The sequence below is a fragment of the Oryzias latipes genome, chromosome 1, assembly GCF_002234675.1.
Source record: "Oryzias latipes chromosome 1, ASM223467v1".
In the NCBI taxonomy this organism is placed as follows: Eukaryota; Metazoa; Chordata; class Actinopteri; order Beloniformes; family Adrianichthyidae; genus Oryzias; species Oryzias latipes.
The window spans coordinates 7,399,892-7,422,307 of NC_019859.2; the positions used below are offsets into that span (position 1 = coordinate 7,399,892).

Below are 22,416 nucleotides of genomic sequence, written 5' to 3' on the forward strand. Positions count from 1 at the left end.
TGTTTTTTTGTCAATGAAAAAACTGAATGCTGATGTGAGGATTGTAATAATGGATATGAAAATAAACAAATTTGTTTCATAGCAATGCAGTATATTTATTGAAAACTAAACATGAATACTTTATTCAATAACAGAAACAAAGAAACAGTTGTGGATTTTCCTTTAAGGGCTTCTTCATGCAGTCAATCAAATGTTGCGCTTACATTCAGCATTTACTCAGCGTACCTGTCAGTCACATTTATTAGAGGAAAAAATGCATCTGGGAAAAGTCTGTTTGTGCTTAACAACTATATCAAAAAGAGTCATTTCAGGAAAGGTTTGTCCACATTGCTGCTCAGCATCACATCCACACTCAAAAAACGTTCACTTTGAATGAACATAAAAAAATTATGGAAAGGATTTCCACATGATTAGATTGCGTTACTTGAACAAAAATGAATCATGTTGGTCCTACTTAATTTATTTAGGTTGGCTCAACTTAATGTATTTAGGTTCAAACTAATAAATTTAAGTTGATTCAATTTAAATACAGCAGTTGCACCCAACTTTATATTGATATTGTTGCTCACTCTAAAAAGAAAAAAATTGATCCAATTTAATTGAATCACTTCAATTGGTCACACCTAAGTAAATAAAGTTTATTTAACTTGAATTTCTATTCATTTCTTTAATTCTATTTATTCATCTGTAATTGATATGTTGTTCCAAAGTTACAACCAATGGGTCTTTTAATTTTCACATTAAAGACATGAATTACCCAGCAAAGTCCCACATCACAAGACAGGAGCTCAAATTCCGCAAACTCTGTGTTAAGTATTGGAACATTAACAGTTTGCCACACAAGGGGGTTGGTCATCATCCTCTACCAAACTTTAACTCATGGTGCAAAAAAAAAAAAAATTAACAGTTTAAACCACTAGTTAAAACAGAGTAAAACAGCTAGACAATAAAACCCATGGACAAAAACTCACACTTAGACCCCAATCTGCCCAGATAGACAAAGAAAATGGTATCCCACAATTCCTTGCGATTACTAATGCATCCAATTTAATGGTATCATGTTGGATCAACATGATTGAAATTAGTTACTTTTAAATGGATTATTTTTATGTACAATCGACATGATTCATTTACGTAAGATTTACATACATAAAATTTTCTGGTTGAAATGACAAGTTACTTTTTTGTTAACTTAATTGGCTGGTAATTTCCTTTTTTTGAGTGCAGAGGAAGATGCACAGGTAAGAGACGCCATTTCCTGCTCGTACATGCTTGCAGCTTCCTCTGCACTGGACTCCAGCTCCATTGAAATCCCTGACAGAAATAAATTAATAAATTAAAAATCCCTGACAGAAAAACATCAGCTGCCGTTCATCTTTCATTCAGGAAAAAGTTGAGTTCATCAAAATGAGGAGAAAATGGGTTAAACCAGAAATTCATTAGGGAGGGGTCAAAACACCAAACTCAGAATAAAATACATTATTTCAGTCTTATAAAAAATACATTCTAAAACAATTTGGTATTCCTCCTCTGCCTGAAAGACTAAAACGTTTTTTTTTAAAGATGTTTTTTACTCAACAGACTTTGCCACCGTTAGTTATACACCTGGACGTGTCTGATGATGTGCACATCCAGTCATTTACTGTCATGTTTCTGTGCACTGACACACTCTAAAGTCACAGATCTTAATAGTATGAATAAGAAGCATTCATAAATGTTATTCTGAGACACAAACTGCTGCAGTTTACCTGACAGCTTTGCTGATTTATGCTGCTGGTACACCTGTCTGAGAATCCTGCCCACGTGACCCCCCCCTCTCCAGCTGATGAGGTAACCTGTCATTAACGTATGACTGAAGGATCTTGGATCTGTCTGTAAACACCCACCTAGAAATCACGTTTAACGCTACATTTATTAGGTCAAACAAATGTGCCTCCATACCTTATCTGTGGATGGCGGGACTGCATTTCCTGATGTGCGCCGTCTTTAACACCCGTTTCTTCGCAGCTGCTGCTTCAGACAGAATCCTCTCACGACATTTTGAAACATTTGTAAACCTGGTTGGTGTTGATATTTCTGCGTGCGTTCTGTCATCACATCCGCTAAATATTCAAAGATTAACGTTTATGTTAACGTTTTACCGTCCCTTTCTTTGTTTACCTGCAGAACGGACGTCATCCACACAAACTACTTCCGGGTGACCGTTCTGCTTCAGACGAAATATTCAAAAAATAATTTAAACCTTCATTATCTGTTTGCTGCATTTTTGATTTAATATGTAAATGGGAAATACGGGAATTATCATGGTACATTGTTGTTTGGACGATAAAACCCGTCGTCGCTTCATTTAAAATACTTTTCAGTTCAAATGATTGACAAACATCATCATCCAATCAGCGTTGTCCCATAGTACCTGCTTCTTCCGGTTTGGAAATGTTTTTCATTTTTGAAGATTTCGTTTTGTTTTCTGGAAATTCATTCTGTGTTCTGAAATGTTTTTCATTTTGTAATATTTCATTTTTTTTCTGAAATGTTTTTCATTTTTTAATATTTCATTTTGTTTTTCTGAAATGTTTTCATTTTTTTTATTTCATTTTGTTTTCTGGAAATTAATTTTTTTTCTGAAATGTTTTCATTTTGTAAAATTTCTTTTTTTTCCTGGAAATTAATTTTGTTTTCTGAAATCTTTTTTTCTTTTTTTTCTTTTTTATGTTTTGGTTTCTGAAATTTTGTTTTGTTTTCTAAAATGTAATACGCTTTTTAAATTGTTGCTGTGATCTTAAAAATGTTTTTGTATCGAGTGATTTGTTGAATGCTTTGCACTTCAGGGCCACCGTACTTAAGTGATCCTTTTTTTTTATAATAGATTGCTACAACTGCTAGACGGCACTGTAGGTGTGTGCATCAGTATTTGCTACTGACAGCAACGCCAAGGAAGAGCCGCTCAGTCTTGCCACGGGTTCGGCAGAAGTGACACAGAGGAAAAAGAATTAATTGGATTTAGTGATTTGAAGTGTTTAGTTGACTTGTTAGCATGTTCTTTTAGTATTATCCTTTGTTGCTTGAAGCAAAATAAGCATCAATGTGTTCCTGTAGTGAAGTCTGCATAGATTCAGTCTATTGATTGTATCTCTTCCATTGTTATGATTTTCCTTTCACGATGAAATGTCCATTCTTGTTACCTTATTTTAGTGACTAAATGTCTACCAAGAGTGCGACATTTATGACTTTTTTCTTCTTTATTAAGCAGTTTTTATATGCTGCCCGAGAATGTTATTTAAGTTTGGCACAATGTAAAACTCATTCAGGTTTTGATTTGTTTTAAAGTTAAATTATCATCATGTAAACATTATGGTTTAACCAGTTTTTTTTTTTTTGTAACCCTTGTGCTATCCTAGGTACTTTAACATTGGGAGTTGGGTCATCTAGACCCACTAGACAGTGCTCTGAACATTTTTTCTTCAATGATTTGTGATCTTCTCTGGTGTCCATGGATTACATGAAATCTTTCCACCTTTATCCACCTTTGTCCTGGTAGGAATAACACGTTAATGTAAGGGTGGGGTCATCTAAGATAGCACAAGGGTAAAGTAAATGTGGGTTAGGGTTAGGGTTGCATGTCCTCAACTTTACTCACCAGGTGCTCCGTTTGTCACTGACTCACCTGCATCCACTCATTTTATTATTATTTAGCCATTTGGAGATTGAAAGTGATTTTTATCTTTAGTGATCACAATACCTAACTGTTAATTTTGCATGATTTGCAACTTGGAAGATTTTTCTTCCCTTTTCTAAAAAGAGATGCGTCCTAGTTTGTTTTCAGTTTGTCGCTCACATTCTTAGGTGCAAACATCACAGAGAGTTTTTCTCAGTTTTTAAATAAGTGTGAAATCTAATCTAAATTTTGTCTCCAAATACCTGTTGCCAACTTTTCAGCGGCATTTTTGCTTCAGGAGCAGTAAAGCTCCACGGGGTGAGAAGACTTTGGTCAGTTTTTGATAAAGCAGAGAAACTACCTGCTGCTTGCTCTGCATACAGTAGTGTGGCGTGTTTGTGCAAATCCAGCAGTGATGAGAGGGAAACCTGCCTCCTCTCTTTCACTAATTCAAGCCCTTGCAATGATTGCTGTTGACATTTTTGAGCAATTTTCCCCACGAAAGCCGAATGAGTCGGCACAACTTTGAAGACAAACGGATTTCATTCAGTGTCAACAAAGACCAGCCTCTCCGCTCACCCACCCCTCCCTCAAAACACAGTTTTAAGAGGAGACTTCCACATCAGCTTTCGTTGTTTAAGGTCAAGATGTTCATTAAAATTGACAGACTGACTGACTGTGCAATACTTTGAGGTAAAGCCGCTGGCTTGACCTTTGCAAACAGACATCCTCCGACGTGCCATTTAAAACATCTCTCCTCCAAGTCATAAACATTCAGTTTACTTCTCCTCTTCACATCCGATCACAGCTGTAATCTCAATTAGCTGGGAAAGCTTGCAGATGAATGATAGCCATAAATCATCAGTGCGGCAGACGAGCTGACAGAAGAGAAAGTTTTATCTTTCATTTTTTGAAATTGTTCATTTATTACAGCCAAAAAGATCCTCTAAATTATTATGAAACATCATTATTTCAGCTCCATCTCCAGACACTGATAAACGGACTCTTCCAGCCAGACGCTTTTGAGTTTTAGAGTGAGTCATGATGCTGGGGTTCTGCCAACAACAATGATCTGCAACAATGGTGGGTTAGTTTCTTCCCTGAACAGCTGCGCTGCAGAGCTGCCATGTTTCCTGTTCAGCATCAGGACGTAAAAACTGCCTGGTTTCTGTGTTCGTGTGTTAAATTTGATTAAATAGAATCAGAGCGAATCAAAGTATTTTGGAGTGAACATGGTCTAACCCAGGGATCTGTAACCTTTTCAGAGCCAAGGTACACTTTTTCCTTAATTGAAAATCCTAACGCACACCACCAACCAAAGATTTTAACGTATACATTAAACTTTATAGCCTGTAATAATAATATACAGTCATTCTTGTCAAAAGAGTCTTGCACAAAACTTCAATAAATGTAAATAAAAATAATTTCTGTGAGTGGTTTTTAGACCAATTAGGTGAAGTTGAATAATGTGGAAATAATGGAGAAAGCGGCTGGATGGCTCATTTGGCTGCATGGGGGACTGGGTTCATTTCCCAGGAGATGAGACGAGACGCGATGAGCTTCATCCAGTGTGGGTCCTTGGGCAAGACCCTTAATGCTACTGCCTAACTATGTTAACCACTATGGTGCCAAAGTCTGGGTCCCCCTGTGTCGGTCCCCAGCCCAGATGAAATACAGGGTTGTGTCCGGGAGGTGTAAAAATATCTGCTAAACCACCTGTGCAGATCGGTGAAAGCTGATTGACTGAGGTGACCCCTGCTGGGATATGCCGAAAGGGGAACAACACAACTGATGATCTCTCGTGGAACACTAATGTACAGTGACGCACTGTTTGAAAGACTCAGGTCTAACACTAGTTGGACAAAAATGTTAGCACATTCTCATTTTTTTTTTCTCCTTCATGGCCGCACCACAACACTACACGTAGAAGTTGACAATTTTTACATCTGTTTTTTTTTTATTTTTATGGTAGTTTCTTTTACTCTAATGACTCCTAGCCAGGAAGCTGTATGTTTTGAGATACAAGCTTGTCTGTTCACTGTCTATTTATAAGTATATATAAGAATATAAGGTTTAAATTCAGAAAGAACTACACAAGAGTTATCTTGCTCGTCCTTCTAAACTTCATCAAATCAGACCAACACAACTTGATTAAGTACCAATGTGCTGGAGAGCTGTTTTCTGATTGTTCAACAGAAAAGGTGAACACCAACCCACTTGGGAATTTCAGGTCACATCACTGATAGTCAAAGTGAGCAATGCCAGCGCCTGCGTTTGGCTTGGAGGTGATTTTCTCTCCGGCAGGACGGAACAAACCGAGTACATTAGATCAGAACGGCCTTGCACACCTGAGCGCATTGTCTGACCTTTCCAAACATCCAGAGATGGTGTTTGGAGCCAGAGTGCGGTTCAGAGAAAGTTCAAACAGACGAACGTACAAAGAGCGTTTCATACAAAATGTAAAGACTGCAGTTTCACTGAAATGAGAAATCTTTAGCATTAACAAGTTAATGAACAATGTAGCCGCTATGAACACTCAAACATCAGCAATTGTGTAGATATTTTGAGTTGGCTCACCTCCAAAGTGTGCTCTCCGTGGCGCTGCCCATGTGAAAGTCGTAGAGTTTTGTGAGGATCAGGATCACCTGCAAAAACAAAAAAATTCAAAATTTACTGACATAAAACAAACAAAAACATACTCTAACAATATCCAGAGATCCAGGTGTTTAATCAAAGCTGGAATGAGGAAAAAAAAAAGCCAGCATTCATGGGGATAAACATCTGATAAAGATGGATTTTAATAAATATGATTATATGTAATTCAGTTTTATGAAATATTGTAAACACTGAAATCCATTTGGAGTTCATTCTTTTTCACTCTGCACGGTTTCATAATGTCACAGCCTGCGTTAATGCACACACGTCTTCATCACACCGTCTTTTAGCGAGGAAGATTAAAGGGCTGTTCATAAACCTGCAGGTACTTTGAATACTATAATAAAGTGCAAAGGAAATCACATAAATAAGATTATTAAGCATGTAATAAACTTTGCTCTGTTAGATCTTTGATCTCTACGATAAAAAATCTTGTGAAAAAATGTCAATGATTTATTTAAAACTAATTAGTAGAACATATAAACATTGATCGTTTATGAAATTATGTTTCATTTATTTCTTTACTAAACAGTTATTCAATAAATGTAAAATTAAAAAGTAATAATCAATATCCTGATATTCACAAGTGTCAGTATAGAGATAATCAGCACATTAGTATAACAATATAGTTAATTTTTGTTAAAATATAAATAGACATTGATAGTATTTCTATAAACTGTTGGGTATTCAGATGATTTAAGTTTTTAATGTTTGCTTTGTAAAAAAAAAAAGGCAAATTTAAAACTAATTTAATAGCACTGAATTAAGCAAACAAACAAACAACAGGCATTTAGGAGGAGGTAGTTGGAGGAAGATGTCAGAAGCTCAGCTCCTGATTCAAAACGAAATGAACAAAGAAATACTCAGAAATGCAATTTCTAGCCTAATTTTCTTCAAATATGTCCTCCATCATCAAAAAAATGCTACAAGAACATGTTGAAAAAAACAAAAACACCATCTTCATCAGCAGTCTGAACAGTCAAAAGACAGGGGGGGTCATGCAGAAGCTCAGGCACATGGGACAGGCCTATTTTAAGATTGATTAATGATTGGAGGATTTTAAGTTGAGCTCCAAAAAGAACAGGCGGTAGTGCAGAAAGATAAGACAGTGTCAGTATGGAGCAGCAGTTTCTACAAGCTGTTGAGGGCCGGTGTAAATAACTGTGGAATTCAGATGAACTAAAAGTGTCAAGTAATCCAGATAAACTATCACTTCAGCCTTTATTACTGTCTGAAAGTGATAATTTGTTAAATCAACCAGACTTGCAGATCTGCTCTCAAATTCCAGATCTTTACACGTAACATAACGGTCTGGAGAGTTCTGGGAAGCAAAGACACACGATGCTCCTTCATAAATGATGGTAACAGAGTAAATGAATGAACGTTCAGGTGAGTTTAAGCAACTCTTACAGAGATTGAAATATTTGAAGGATCTGTATAAACCAAACTTGACCCGTCCTGCAGTTGTTCTCAATCAACTCCAACCAAATGAAATGTGACCACCTCAGCGACAGATATGATTTGGTTGCTGTTCCGCAAAGATCTTCAGCAGTGCTGCACTTTCACAGAAGGACAGGAGGAGCAGGGAGAAACTGTTGCTCAGAAGAGAAGTTTTTGCTTTTTTCCACGCGGCTCCCGTTTGTGAAAGGAGGGGTGTATTTGAAGATGTCGGCTTGCATCAGCGCGCCGCTCACTCCGGTCCTGCTGGATGGGGTCTGACGCTGCAGCAGACTGCAGGAAGGTTGAAGGAACTCTGCACTGCAGGCGTCTGTCTGATGTTACTGTGAGCTGCTTCCTGTCAGAGCTGCTTCTCCTCATTTTCTGCAGTAATCTGGCTTTTTTTTGTTTTAGTCAGTCTACATGTAGGTTTACACATGCTTGTTTCTGTCTAGGGAGCTTAAAAACACTTATGGAAGTGTTTGCCTTTTTTTTTTTATTTAGCCCAACTGCACTGTTTGTGATTTAATCCCCTACTTTATTTATGTAATTTTTGTTTGCTTTTTTTCTAACTGAAATGCCTCTTTTTATCTATAAAAAGTTGTTTTAATTCTTAAGCCTGTTAAGGTCCCATGTTTTACTTTCTGAGAAACAAAGTTTACTCCTATTCGCATTCGAAATTCAGACACATTGGAGGGTTTTTCACCATTAATCTTATTTAAGCTTCAGAATTGGGTCCCTACTTTGACCAGAACACTCCATGACCATGCTTGGGTCAATGTTCTGCTGGAGAACGTATGTATTGTAAACCTATATCATAGTGTTGGTCTGGTTCAGAGCAGGCTAACATCCAGGATAACTCAACCATTGCAACCAATTTTGTAGTAATGCCTTAAAAATGTGGATGTTCTTTGCAGCTTACTACGGTGGCCCTGAAGTACAAATCACTTTAACAAACCAACCAATGCAAAAACATATTGCAATTAAAAAAAACACATAACATAAATATTTTAAAAATTACATTTCAGTTTCTGAAAATTACTTTTGTTTTCCAAATCATTTTTTTTTTTTTGTGGGGATTAGGTTTTGTTTCTACAGTTTTGGTTTCCTATATGTAATATTACGTATTTTTCTTGTTGTTGTGACCTGATTGGTTTTTGTGCTGAATGATTTGTTTATGTGATTTGCACTTCAGGGCCACCATAACTTACTGACCTCATTGATTTATAAATGTAAAATGTATATAAAAATTATTTTATTAAATAATATTTAAAATGTATAAACTACCACTGATGTTGTAAATGTCTAAAATTCTATAAATCAAAACGTAAATCATTCAAAAAGAAAAATACAAAAGAAAAGAAAAAGTTCCTCTGATTTTCTTTTTCTCGAACCTGCAGTTTTTCTTTTTTTGCCGATGATATAGTGTTTTCTCTTCCTTGTAAAATAAGGAAGATGGTCCAATTGCAAATTGCTTTGGACAAAAGTGTTTGCCTTGTGATCCGGTCACATAAAACACTTATTGGGAGACATCTGCACCAGTGAACGCTGAGCTGAGGTGCAGACATGACGTTCAGTCTTAGCTTTCTGAAACTCTTGCAGACACATGAGTTTGGCAGACTCTGTGATTTTTCTGCCAATGAAAGTCTTAAAAGTTGCTGTCGTGGCAACAGAAGTGATTAACTGGCTTCAAAAACGCTATGATAACAATATACGTGTTAACCCCGAGTGTGCTCTCGTTCCAGCTATCTACACAAGAACAGACTTCTTCTTTATATTGCAGCTATGGGGAAACATGTAACATGAATGTCTTAACTCTATGTTTGTGCAAAAGTCCTAAAGGAAAGAGCAGTCCCTGAATAAAAGCCACAGCAAAGGCGCAGACACCGTCCAGCTCAAAGGAAATAGTGGAACATATCACAACATGAGGCTTTTCTTTCTGCATTTTGTCTAAAGTGCATTTTTGTTTGTCTGTGGGGGGGCAACCCATCTCAGTGGTGTGTCCCTGTGGCTTCATGCTGTCAGAGATGTGCCTTCGCCTCTGCTTTGGGGCGAGTGACACAGACATGAGTCCTCTCGTGCCCTCATGACAGCCTGAATTTAAAATTCACATTGGGCAGTGACGAAAACACAGAATCCCTCCAAGTGCATCTTTTGAGATCCTAAAAAGTGACTCAAGCATCTCGCCGGCGAACCGTGAAGGCCTTTTTTCAAAGGAATGTTTAATGCATTAGGCCTCAGACCTGGACCAGAGCACCACTCTCACCCGGTATTTACATGCCTGCTCCCAACTCTTAATGGTATTGACTCAACAGACAGAGTCTCTGACAGCGCATCTCGAGTGCGTGCCCCCCTTTTGAATCCCCACTCGACTTGCAATTACGGAATCAAAATGTCAGTCACACTGCTCCTGCATTAGCCTTGTTGCCTAAGCAATTAACCGAGTGTGCTGAAAACATATTACCATAACTTAATGTCCCCTTCTCCTCAAAGACCAAGTCAAAGTGCCAAACTCAATTTTAAATATTACTTCAGCTCATTGCATGCTAATGAGAGTTAATGACTTTTGGTGGAAAACCGCTCATCTCTGTTTCTGAGAACGATGGTTCTAATTGTGATCATGACCTGAAGAGGTTTCACCTTTCTGTGTCAGGTAAGGGCACGAGACGGCGACTCCAAGCCGCTCAATTAAACCTGGCAGTGCATGATATTCCCAAACTCTAGGTTTGCTGTGGAAAAAACACACAAAAAGGTTGAGATCAGGAAGACAATGAGGCCGGGGGAAATTTTAAAGGACAAAATTAATTAGTGAAAGTTTTAGTCCGTTTAACGATTCAACACACATAGAAAAAAACTATGACTGCTCTAAAATGAATGTTATGGAGAAAGCAAACAGATATTTGACTCCCACAGCACAAGGATCTTTTTCAAACTCCTCGGATACTTTTGTGTCTGAGCCAAGATCATTTCAAAGAGACACTTGGCCTTAAAACAAAAAAGCTCTCCGGCCTTCGATGGCACGTGTCACGGCGCTCGTGCACTGTCAGCTTGACGCACGTCTGAAAGCAGGCTTTTAGTAGTCTGGAAGGCAGCCGGCACCAAAACCACAAATGGAACCGATCGTTATCTGGAGGTGATTAACGGATCCCACCTCTCTGTTGCACGTCAGCTGCCGAGCAATTATTCTGTCAGCTAGCAAGAGGCGAACGTGTGACACAATGTCAACAACAACCGCTAACAGATCCCATAGCGAGCGTCGAGAGGCGGCCAGACGCAAAATGTGATTGCCACAAAATAAAGCTATTAATCGACTCATTGGTAAGAAAGACACTTTTAAAAGACATTACAAACCATAAAGAGCAGCAAATATGGAGGTCCAAACTGTCAAGTTTTACCTTCTCTTAAAAGTTGCATTTCAAAGAACTGATCTCCAGAAAGAAGAAGAAAAAACACTTAGGTACACAAGTAATAATTTTCAAAAGTTGTTTTGACATTAGAGGCAGTATTAAAGAAACTGATGGCAGAATGTGCACAGACCAGATTTCCCTGTGAAGGTCAAAGAAGCTCTATGACGAAAAAACAATGGGCTGTACCATTATTCACTGCATGTGCAACAAACTCCTCCCCCTTTTCTGTTCCTAATTTGAGATAGGCCTAGCTGCAGATAAGTTGGCACCTCTACTGGAAGCAAAAATTATACAATTTACACTAACCCTAACACAAACCCAAGTGTTAAGAAGTGTAAAAAAAAAACTAAAAAAAAACTTGTGTTTAATCTTTAAACAAGAAAACCTGTAACAGTTACCAGGTAAAATAAAGTTGTTGTTTTTTTAGCGATTTGGGGGAACTTCTGGTTCTGGACGTCGATGTCTGCAGCCGGGTCATCTTGCCCAAACTTGACACAAATCAGGAAGTACCAAAATGAAGCTTTTCCAAATGTTCCCCAAAAGCAATAATATTGCACAAATAAGTTGTATAAGCTATCGTGTCCTTGTGCAACATTTCAGTCACTTATAGCTTCATAAAAAGTGTCAGTTGTATGAAAGATACTCTGCCAAAGCTGACCTTAACATTAATAAAAGTCATTTTCCCCCAAGGTAAAAAAATAAAGCTTCAGCACAGCAGCATTAAGTCCTTATGTTAGTCTTTAAACACAGTGAGGATTTTAAAAAGAACAAAGGATTGCACTTGGTGCACCATGTGTGTGCAGAAAAAGGCTGAAGTGTCAGGCATTTCCGCCAAGGCTGCACGAGACGCACGCAAATCACCTACCATGCACGACCAACTCAACACAACAAAGAGCAAAAAGCTTCTTCTGTCCCATATTTGAGCGATGCTTGACAGCAATCACACGATCACAGCAAATAGATGAAAACCTGAGGTTTTCAGCAAAGCTTTCACTTTCAATGAAACAATTATCTCTGAAGGACCTTGCAAGGATTAAAAACATGTAACATCTCAGCAACGAGTGCCACATAAAAGGGCAGGGACGGGTAGAGTTGGCTGCCACGCTGAAGCTGTTATCGACCTTTAAGGCCACATCATGGAGGGGGCTGCATCTCTGTGCCCCCTCCGGACCTCACTCCCTCTGCTTCCTCACAGCTGAAATCCTCTTCTTCATGCATTTTTCCTCTCAACTGAACCACCTTTATCTCTGCTTATCTGGGCTTGCCTTTTCTCTTTTCCTCTCTTACTTTCTTCTCCCTTAAGTTTTTATATTCTCATTAATGCCTCCCTCTGTATTTCACCATCCTCAATTGTGATTTCTTTTTTGGATTCCTTTTCTTGTCAAATCCCCTGCCTGTGTTTGACCTATTGCATCAGACAGGCATTGACTTCTTTTGTTTACACACAGAATTTAAATCACTGCAAATGCAGGAGAAACACTGTTTGTGGGTTTCTTAAAAGAAAAACTCTTTTGTTTTTGACCTGCACTTCATCCAAATGCATGGCATATCCAAAGCAGACTCACTAAAGTGTTTACAATTCTGGGCTTGGCTTTTCATGTGAAATATCTATCCCATCACTTTATCAAAGTCACTAGAACATTAACCTCAGTTTTGGCCAGTAACATGGCTTTCAAAGAAGAGCTGCAGAATCAATGCACCATTACAAGGTGAGGAAAAGGTCTATTGATGAACCAATCTAGTGGCCCGCATGGCGGAAATGAGATTGGGAGCCTATCGGCTTCATCACATCACCTTTTCTGAGAAAGAATAAACCTTTTTCCAGCACTGATAAACCTTTGGAATATTTTTGCTCATTCCAAATATGGCTTTTTTTGTTGTTTTCAGGGCAATATTTTAGGGGTGTAGCGACTAAACAATTAATGGACTTCAATTCCTACGATTCAACCAGATCGATCTCTCTGAGGCAAATTGTTAATCGAATCGAATCAACCTAAACCGTTTTAATAATCGTTTCAAAAATAGAAAAATTGATGATCGATCTTGGAAACTGCCTTTCGGATTGAGGTACAGTGGGTTTTACTAATGTCCACAAGAACTAAAAAGCCTATATGTAAACTATGAAAGTCCATCCACTGAATAAAAAAAATCCCAGCACTATTAGCTGATTTCCAAAGAGCATGTAAAATTTCCAGGCAAATGTAAGTTTACTTTTTACTAAATTAGGTGCTTATGTAGAAATGCGTCATGTATGTTGCAAATAGTAATCAGATCATGCTCAGTGTGTATTTCTTCTTTCAGTTTATGATAAAATCTGCGTGAAAATAAAAAAATAATATCCCAAGTTTTAGTCCTGGAGCAACAAGGGTATGTTTTTTTTTTTTTTTTAAATATGTCAGCAAATGTTTAAAAAAATGCACCACTTCAGTGTTCCACATATTTAGCAAAAGAACAAAAAGAACAACTCAAAGCAATAAATAATAAAAAATAAAAAAAACTAACCTCTTGACTTTGGAAGATGTTTGTTTCATCCCTCCCAAAAAACATTCTTTAGAGCATTTGTTTATTTTAAAATTAAAAAGGCAAAACCAGGTGTTTCGTGAACAATGGGAGAGAAACATGTCCCAGTGTTTATGTCATGGTGTTTGTGTGTTGGTTTTTTTTGTCTCTCCTGCTTTTTGGCTGAACGTGTGGAACACTGAAGTGGTGCATTTGTTTAAATGTTAGCGGACGTATTTATAAAAATATCTCCTTGTTGCTCCAGGACTAAAACTTGAGATAATTTTCATTTTCATTTTCACAGTTTCTTTACAGTAAACTGGAAATGTTGCATGCTCTTTGGAAATCATCGTTGCATCCATCCATTTTCCACTGCTTATCCAGAACCAAGAAAACCGCTGCCTATTCTCCCACAGCGCATCTGCCTCCCAGACCAGCTCTTGATGGAAGTCAAGCGAGGAGAACGCTCTCCGGCTGGCCGTGGAGCTTGCTCTGGGGGGTTGAGCTTATCGCGGTGCAAGCCATGGTAAAGGGAAAACACAAAGACTCACTGACTTTGGTACATTCTAACACAGGACAAGGACAGAAAGATGGAAATTTCATTGCTGCACAGACTAACCAGGCATCAGAGTGAAAGTGAGACGTGAAAAGACAGACTTACTGTAGAAGGAGCAAGAATAAAACCATGAACTTATATGTCTGACTGGGGAAAAAGAGGAACAAAGCAGCCAAGTCTTCTTTGTTCCTCTGCATCTGATTTTTTTTCTTCTTTTTTACATTTTATCATTAAATACATTCGAGAGTTCATCCGCGGGAGCCCACAGTGACAATGTGGAAGATGTTCAAAGGATTCCATTTCTCAGAGGGAACTATTTTTAAAGAAAATGCAGTTCTGCATGCTCGCTAATTAAAAAAAACAGAGCTTTGTGTACTGGAAGCAAGATGTACCTCATGCTGAAAAACGGAAAACAGCTCAGTGTGAGCTCGAGTGTTATCCAGAAGATGCTTTTTAAACATGTTTAGAATTGTTTACCGGAGTCAACAATGTGGATGTTTTCCAACATGAAGCACAGCAAAGATCCAAAACTAAACTCTCACAAAACAAGTGTTGGAAATGGAAACTATGTATTTTTTATTTTTTCATAATTGGTAGATAACTTAAACATACCTTTGAGGCTTCAGGTCATTTGTGGAGTTCCTCAGAGAGCAAATTTAGGACCCTTTGTTATTAAAATGGTCTTTATGTGTAAATACAAGCTCCACTAAAGCAGAAAAGCAGACAAGGTCATAATCAAAAACCTTGGAAATTATTCAGTTACCTGTCTTCTCATGAAAGAATCTAAAGTCATGTTTCTTGCTGCTGAAGTGGACGTTTCTTCAGATTAACCCTTTTGTGAATCAGCAGTACATTACATTCTTTATTGATAACAATGTGCCGTCCTATGTAAGTGTCACATTGACATGCTTTATAGCATGTCAATGCTTTCTTTTCAGCAGTTAAAATCATGGAGTTAAAGCAAGTCACTGTAAAAGTTACTATGAACACACTTAAACGTTTTGTGAAAGGCACATTAATTTGTTTTGGTATATGCAGTCACAGGTTTGTCTTATTCAAAAAAACAAAACAGAAACTGCAGAGCAAAAAAAATATGTCTGGATTTCCTATAAAATGAAAAGAAATAAACAGTACGTACGAGCCGTTTACCCAAGTCCAAAACCTTTTAAGGATAGCGTCTCTTAAAGATTCAGTTACAGTACAAGTGTTTTGTCATTTTGTGTCTAAAATGTCTCTGTAATAGATTTTAAGTCAGATCTCTTTATAAAAGAGAGTCAGATCAAGTCCAGGTCGTTCTCTCAGGTGTGACACAACTGAATCGTCAGCTCAGAAGCTGAATCAGTTTTGTTGTTTTTTTTTGTCAGAGCCTGATACAACGTGATCCAGCTAACCCTAATCCTAACCCTAATCAAAACAAGTAGGAAAAACTCACCCATGACATCACCCAGGGATTAAGAGGAAGATGCACTGCAACCCCCCACCACAACCACCACACACACACACACACACAGAAATAAGTCAAAAATCTAAACAGTAAGACACATTTTCCTGAGAAAAATTTTGTTACTATTGAAACACTTTCTATATAAGATTATTTTTCTTGCAAATATGGAAAATATGACATCTACTCTTGATACAAGGATCAAGAAAAATGAGATTGGTGATTCCTTCTTCAGGAAAAGTCTAAGAATCCCAGTCTGTATCTCTGATGTGTAATGTGGTCACGGCAGCAAAACTATCATACATTTTCATATCAGAAAGAAAACACTCACACGCACATGTTGTAGCTACCAGGTACAAGATATATGATGAACAAGGTTGTTGTTTTTTCCCCATTATTCTCTCATTTATTGATTTTGCAACTCCATTAGTCAATCTGGCCTTTAACAGTCCAGAGTCTGATTAAATTCAATGATACACCGGGTAAACTTCTGCTGCTTTTTGCACTTTTCTAAGAGAGTAACATCAATAAAAAGAGTTGAGTTTCAATAAATACTTAAACAAATCCTTTTGCAAAATTTCATCTTCTCTGCAGTGAAATAGATATTCACACAATCCACAATCACTGGTGATCTAAACAAAACTCCAGGGACTATCCTAGAACTTGCAGGGTTCTGATGACTCCATCCATGGTCGATCTCAACTACGGTATATAACTCAGAAACCACCTTGAGGAAAAGCATCATTACATATAAAAATGGGATTTAAACTTTTGAAAGGAAAAGAAATGAGGAAGAACACAGTTTGTGCCAGAGGGAACCAGACTCGCGTTTCAGACGTGACAGACATCCAACTGTGACCTGAAACCTGCCTGACTTTTCTAGGAAGAGAGGTTGGTGGTCACTTTTTGCAAATAAGTGTTAAAAAATCAATTCACAAGAGGAAGGAGACATGAAGAATTGACTCTGAGTCACTGAAACATGAATCCAAAGCTATGTCGTAGTCCATAAAAATGGTTTGGAACTGGATTTCACCATAACTACCGCTACCTTTAACCACCCTGATCACTGCAGCACGATCTGACCTGTCATTTCCCACTGCAGTTTGTCTCATCTCTTCTTTCCCATGTGCCAACGCAATGGTCCCGATTAAAGGAACATGAGGCTCTTTACTCTTTTAACAACTGTTCCTGTCATTTTCATCTTATTAAACCTAAACTTTCCTCAGCTTCTCTCTGCATTACGTCCGAGCCAAGTGTCAGCAGGATCATAGAGAAGTCGGGCAGCAACTCTGACTGCAGGCCCATTCTCGTGTCAGTGCCAATCGTCTGGGAGGTGACACAATGTTAAGACAGCAGGACAGCTGATTAACAACAGGCTGCGGTATTAAACTCCTAATTACATTTTTTCCTCAGCGCTGACACCATCGCTTCACACTGCAGACTAACGGGGGGGGAAGGAGCTGCCAAGGCGCGGAGCGCTTGTCCTGAATGAATGCGGATGCATCCAGCTGCAAACTGCCACACACTGATGGCGTCAGCAGGGAGCTGGGCATCAGAACAGCACTAAGCTGTCCTTTCAGGGACATTGAGCATCCTTGTCTGTGATGGCTCAGCACCTGCAGTAGCTTCAGCAAACGTCACGCACCATGGGTGATAAATCGCTTGATGCCACTCATTCTTTTGCATTGTTTTTCCAAAACAGGTAGAAAAATGATACATCAGAGGATCAAAAATCCAGCAAAGATGACGGTCGCCTGCCAAAGAAAATGGCTGGATCAATGTGCATCAGGGCTTGACTCATCCTGACACTTTCTTGTTGAAGCTGCTGTCTGCAGGTTACGGAGGAGAACATGTTCTCCAGCTGCAGATATGGACGGGGTTCAGGACATATCATGAAAATTGACACACTTGCAAAGCATTAAAAGCCTGAGATATACACAGCAATGTCTGGTTGAACATTCAGCTCTACTGAGTTTTTTTTATTTCTTTTTATTTGCTTTACTATTCTATTTTCCTAAGCAACATACTCCCACAACCCGATTTTTAGGATGTTAGTCAATGAAGGAGAACCACATTCAAATGGATGGTATTTGTAGCGTCTTTTTATTGTTTCATCATTGTTTTATTCATCATCAAGTTGTATAAGTTTGTGTGCTTTTCTCTTTAACCACCATGTTCTCCTGCATTTTAAGAGAACAACCTTAACAGATACAGCTTTTTTTTAGCCTCAAATAGACTTTACACCTAGTTTTCTACCAACCTAATCAGAAAAACTGTGACCTTTTAGGGCCTTTGATCCTAAAAGCTCCTTTTCTTGCCGGCTTCTCCAGATTACTGTTTTGTCTTATGTCTGCAGATTTGATTCAAAACAACTTTGCAAAAGTTCAAGGACGAATTGTGATTTTTGGGGCCTTATTTAATTTCTGTTTGCAGACCAGCAAAAGCTATTCAGACTTGCGATAATTTCTATCACGAAATATGTCTACAACCTCCCAAAAGATTTTTTAAAAAAATAAGAGAAAGTAGAATATATGATGACTAGGAACACTGATGGCTTCTGGGTAATGTAGTTCAATTTTCATTGTAGGTATTTATCAAATAATTTCAAAACTGCTCTGCCTTTACTTTTTTGTTGTTATTTTTCTTATTTGTTGGTTCTCGCCTTCATAAGAAATGTATTCTGTCTCGTCCCGGTCCTGTGATTAATGACAAAGATGACTCCCATACCACAGGAATCCCACTGGGATCCCGCGACTCTTGGCATCACCAAAAAAATCTCAGCCTCTAATTTCCAGCACCTTCACCACCATCACAGTTCAAGAGACTGAAAACAGTTGTGCTGATAAGAACTCACTTTGTCACACTTGACGGTTTTAGTAGATATGAACAACACAACTATTGGATATGTTGAAAAGTAATTACTTTATAATTACTTGCAAGTCATGATTTACCTGGCTGACATCTTTAAGTACTAAACATGACTGATTAGCTGATCAATAACTCGAACAAAAGAAGCTTCAGAACTATTTACCTCCCAGCAAATATCACATCTTCACAAGTGATTCTTGCTCGTTTTCAGTTTCTGAACAATCAATTATCCTCAATTTTAAGCAGGAGCTATTTATCCAGCTCATCCATTACATTGATTAAGTCAGTTTTCACATGGTGGAGTAAAAATACATCAGAAAGAGAGCGTGTCCATCCACCAATCGGAAGAAGTGGGGGTCATGAAGCAGCCTTTGAGAGAAAGAGATAAAAGCCCAATTGTGCTGCTTCACGCTCTAATTTTGACGTTCATATATCTCAATAATTCAGCAAAGTGCAGACGTCACCGTGTGTCTCTTTTCCCTCTTAAAATGGATGACTGCATCCACGAGAGGCTGAACCACAAGATCACAATCCGTCATGATCCATAATAACACTTTACAGGAACAAAAACAAAAAAAAAAAGGTTGAGATTTTGATAAAGGGAAAACAAAAGGAATAGGTTCGGCAATATGTTGACATGTAATATAAAAAAGGAGCAGCCTGCTCATTCAGTGCTTATTCAACAATATCCTGACTGAGACAGAAATCTGATATGTGGTTAGAAGTGAACGGCTTTACAGGTTCTGAGCACAGAAAAGTAAATGAAAAAATGAAATTAAAAAAGAAAAAATGTGTTTTAATCCAAAGCAGGTAAGTATAACAGTCCCTTAAATCCGGTTTTAGGGCTGTATAAAACATGCACCATCTGCATAAATTGATCCAAGAACCAAGAGCAGGAGTGTTGAATGTTCTGTCACAGCTAAATCCCAACCAACTCCAGGTTAAAAACAACTGCCAAGGCACTTCAGTGTTTGTTCACTACAAAATCAAGTAAGACAACAAGACAGAATTGATGATTGAGAAGAGTCTGCTTCAAACAATAAAACAATGAAACACAACTTTTTTTTTTCAATAATTTATAAAGTTGTTTGAATTTTATTATTAAAACAATATTATTGTTTGCATAGATATATAGTCAACTACATCAAGAAATAAAAAAATGAAAAGCTGATTATTAGTGAATTGGCTGGTTTGAATTATAATAGGATGGAATAATTCAATGCTGAATATTGAATAATTACAGAATTCACATGTTTTCCCTTTTGTATGCTCACTGATCATGAACAGAGTATTTTAACTGGACATAATGTTGAAAATGTAATCATAAAAAATAGAATGCTTAGAATTTTTGTATCGAGGAGAAAACTATGGTGTAAAAGTGATAAACATCAGCACAAAACAAGCCATTCTAAATCAAGCCCTTCTCCACATAAACATCAGTTGATCTTAAAGTTTGATTTTATAGCAAACTGTAGTAACAAATGAGCTGCTGCAGTGGAATTTTTGTAACATAAGTTGCTTTTTGCTGTGTTTACAAATCATGTGAATGATTGTTTCTGATGTGAAACAGTTTTAATTTTATTGTGTGCCCTCCCTCTTTGGTTTTCTGTGCAGGTGAGCTGTGGCTTCTCCTGGAGGTTACCGCCCCACTCACCTGTGGTTCTCTGTGGAGCAGCGCACAGCTGCCTGCACTTACCCTGATTTGTTTCAGCAGTATTTTAGTGTCGCTGTCTGCAGTGTCACAGAGAATTTGTTAAATTTTTCGCTCTTATATGGTGGTATTTGTTTAGTGTGACAGTTTGACTTCATTTCACTGTTATTTATTTTTTATTTTTTGTGTGTGTGGATACAAATTCATTTCAAAATATTCTCTCCTCCCATAATGTTTCTGACTTTATTTTTGTCCCAAAAAAATTTTAACGGTTTTCCCCAAGTTGGAGTTTGAAAATCACATTTTAAATGTGTCCCACTTTTCCTTTTTTAGAGTCTGTGCCTTAATTGGAAACAAGTGCCTAAATCCAGCACAGACCTGGCAACAAAAAGCCAATTATTTATCAAAATTTACAACAAAAATTATAATAGCTAAAAGATCATGTGCCAAATTTCTCGGGGGAAAAAGGAAAATTGTTACTATGGAAAGAAGTGTGATGTGTTTTTTTTTTTTTTTTTTTTTTTTTGGTCTAAAATCTCTGTTTGGATGTTTGACAGCATCCCCTGCCCCTCAAAGAACCACATTTTTTTCTGCCAGCGTTTGGCTTTGAGTTTAAAAAGCTTATCTTTTTATTTATTTATTTATTTATTTCAGGAACAATCATTAAACTCTGCAGTCTTCCAATCTGAAAAGTCCTCTTTGTTTTCAGCGTGAAATGCTCAAAAGCACTTTTCATCTCCTGTTGTTGAGGAAGCGTAATCAACTTTGAGGAGAATAAAAGGTCTTATATTGTTTCTGAAAATGAGGGCCATTAGGTCGCATTAGGCGGTCTTTTGGTGTTGTTTTTTTGCTGCTTGGGAGATGACAAAAAACCCACCGCGGTTCTTCCAAATGAAGCTAAATTGTTCTCCTGTTGCTGCTGAGACTCCGTGGGCGCTGCCAGAGAATCTCCACCTCCTTTCTGCCAGACAGACAACATAAAAAAAGAAAAACACAAAGCAGCCTGACTGGGGCTGCTGCTGTTTTTTGAAGAAGCAGGAGATCAAGGACAGAGCTGAATCCTCATCTAATCTGGAAAGAAATCACAAATCAAAAACTTTCCGTGCAGAATTGGAATCAGGAGACTGTTTATGCATTGTTTTTAAAAGGAAGAGCAGCAGTGAATGTGGTTGTTAAAAGTTTCCCGAGTGCTGCAGTTTTAACTTTACTCGCTCTTCTCTTTTTATCGCTGCTTTGCTATAAATAGGAATCTTCCGAAAAGCAGGGTAATAAATGTGTCAGGATTTGGCAGAAGAATGATGCTCCTGCAGTTGCGTTTCTCCACTGGGTTGATGTATAATTGAGGCTCAGCTCTTATTATCAACCCTGAGGATTATAGCAGCTTGGATCAGGTGGAACTCTGCAGCAGAGACATATCTATCCACCTTTCTGTCTTCTGTCTCTGCTCTCTTTTTACTTTTCCCGCAGAATTCCTTGGTCATTTTTCCTGGCCTCCTTCTGTTGCCTGCCCTCCTTTCTTTTGATGCCAGATGAAAGTTCAGGGCTTTCATTAACTTTCCCGACTCTCTCAAGACTCGGAGCGGCGCTGTAGTTGAGTCTTCGAGCACTGGAACCCAAATATCTCCTCAATTAAAGCCGGCACCTCAGCTGCAAACCGCCGTGGCTCCAGTGGTCAATTAAAAGCAAAATGTTGTCCTGAGAGGCTGAGCTCAGACCTGAATGCAGAAACAAAGCTGCAGCTGTTGCCTTCAAAACACCATGTTGTTGTAAGAACGCTACTTTTTTTCTTCTAGGGAAATATTGGGTAATACTTCCAGAGAAACTCTGCTTCCCAAGCTTTTGTTTTTCCTTTCTCCTCTGTAGTTTGGAATTAGTTCAATCTGATAAACAAAACTAAAATATAGATCTCTAATGTAATTAGTACGAGGAAAAAGCTTAATGAGAGGGTTTTTTTAAGCAAACTTGAGAAAAAAATCAGATGTAACCTGAAAATATACAAAAGAAAATGAATGTAGTTTTAGGAACTTCTTGTTTTCATATAAACTCTTCTTTTTAGTTTCAAAAAGAGAATATTAGCTTCTATTAATAATCATGAGGATTAACAGCTGCTATATATTAAGCATCTAATCCCAATAATAACATTTGAAACTGTTACAATTATTCAGCATAATAAGTAGATTAACTCAAATCCCAACTTTCTGTTGGTATTAGCTAACTACAGCAGAGGATTTTTTTTTTCATGTAAAA

General features: G+C 37.8%; 1 protein-coding gene across 1 annotated transcript in view; it reads right to left on the bottom strand.

The window, feature by feature from the left end:
* LOC101164279 (VPS10 domain-containing receptor SorCS3) overlaps nt 1-22,416 on the bottom strand; it is a 262,968-nt gene that overhangs the window by 170,850 nt on the left and 69,702 nt on the right. The window contains exon 2 of the mRNA XM_023954909.1: nt 6,233-6,300. Within this exon, the coding sequence (XP_023810677.1) occupies nt 6,233-6,300 (68 nt within the window). The remainder of the gene's footprint in view (nt 1-6,232; nt 6,301-22,416) is intronic.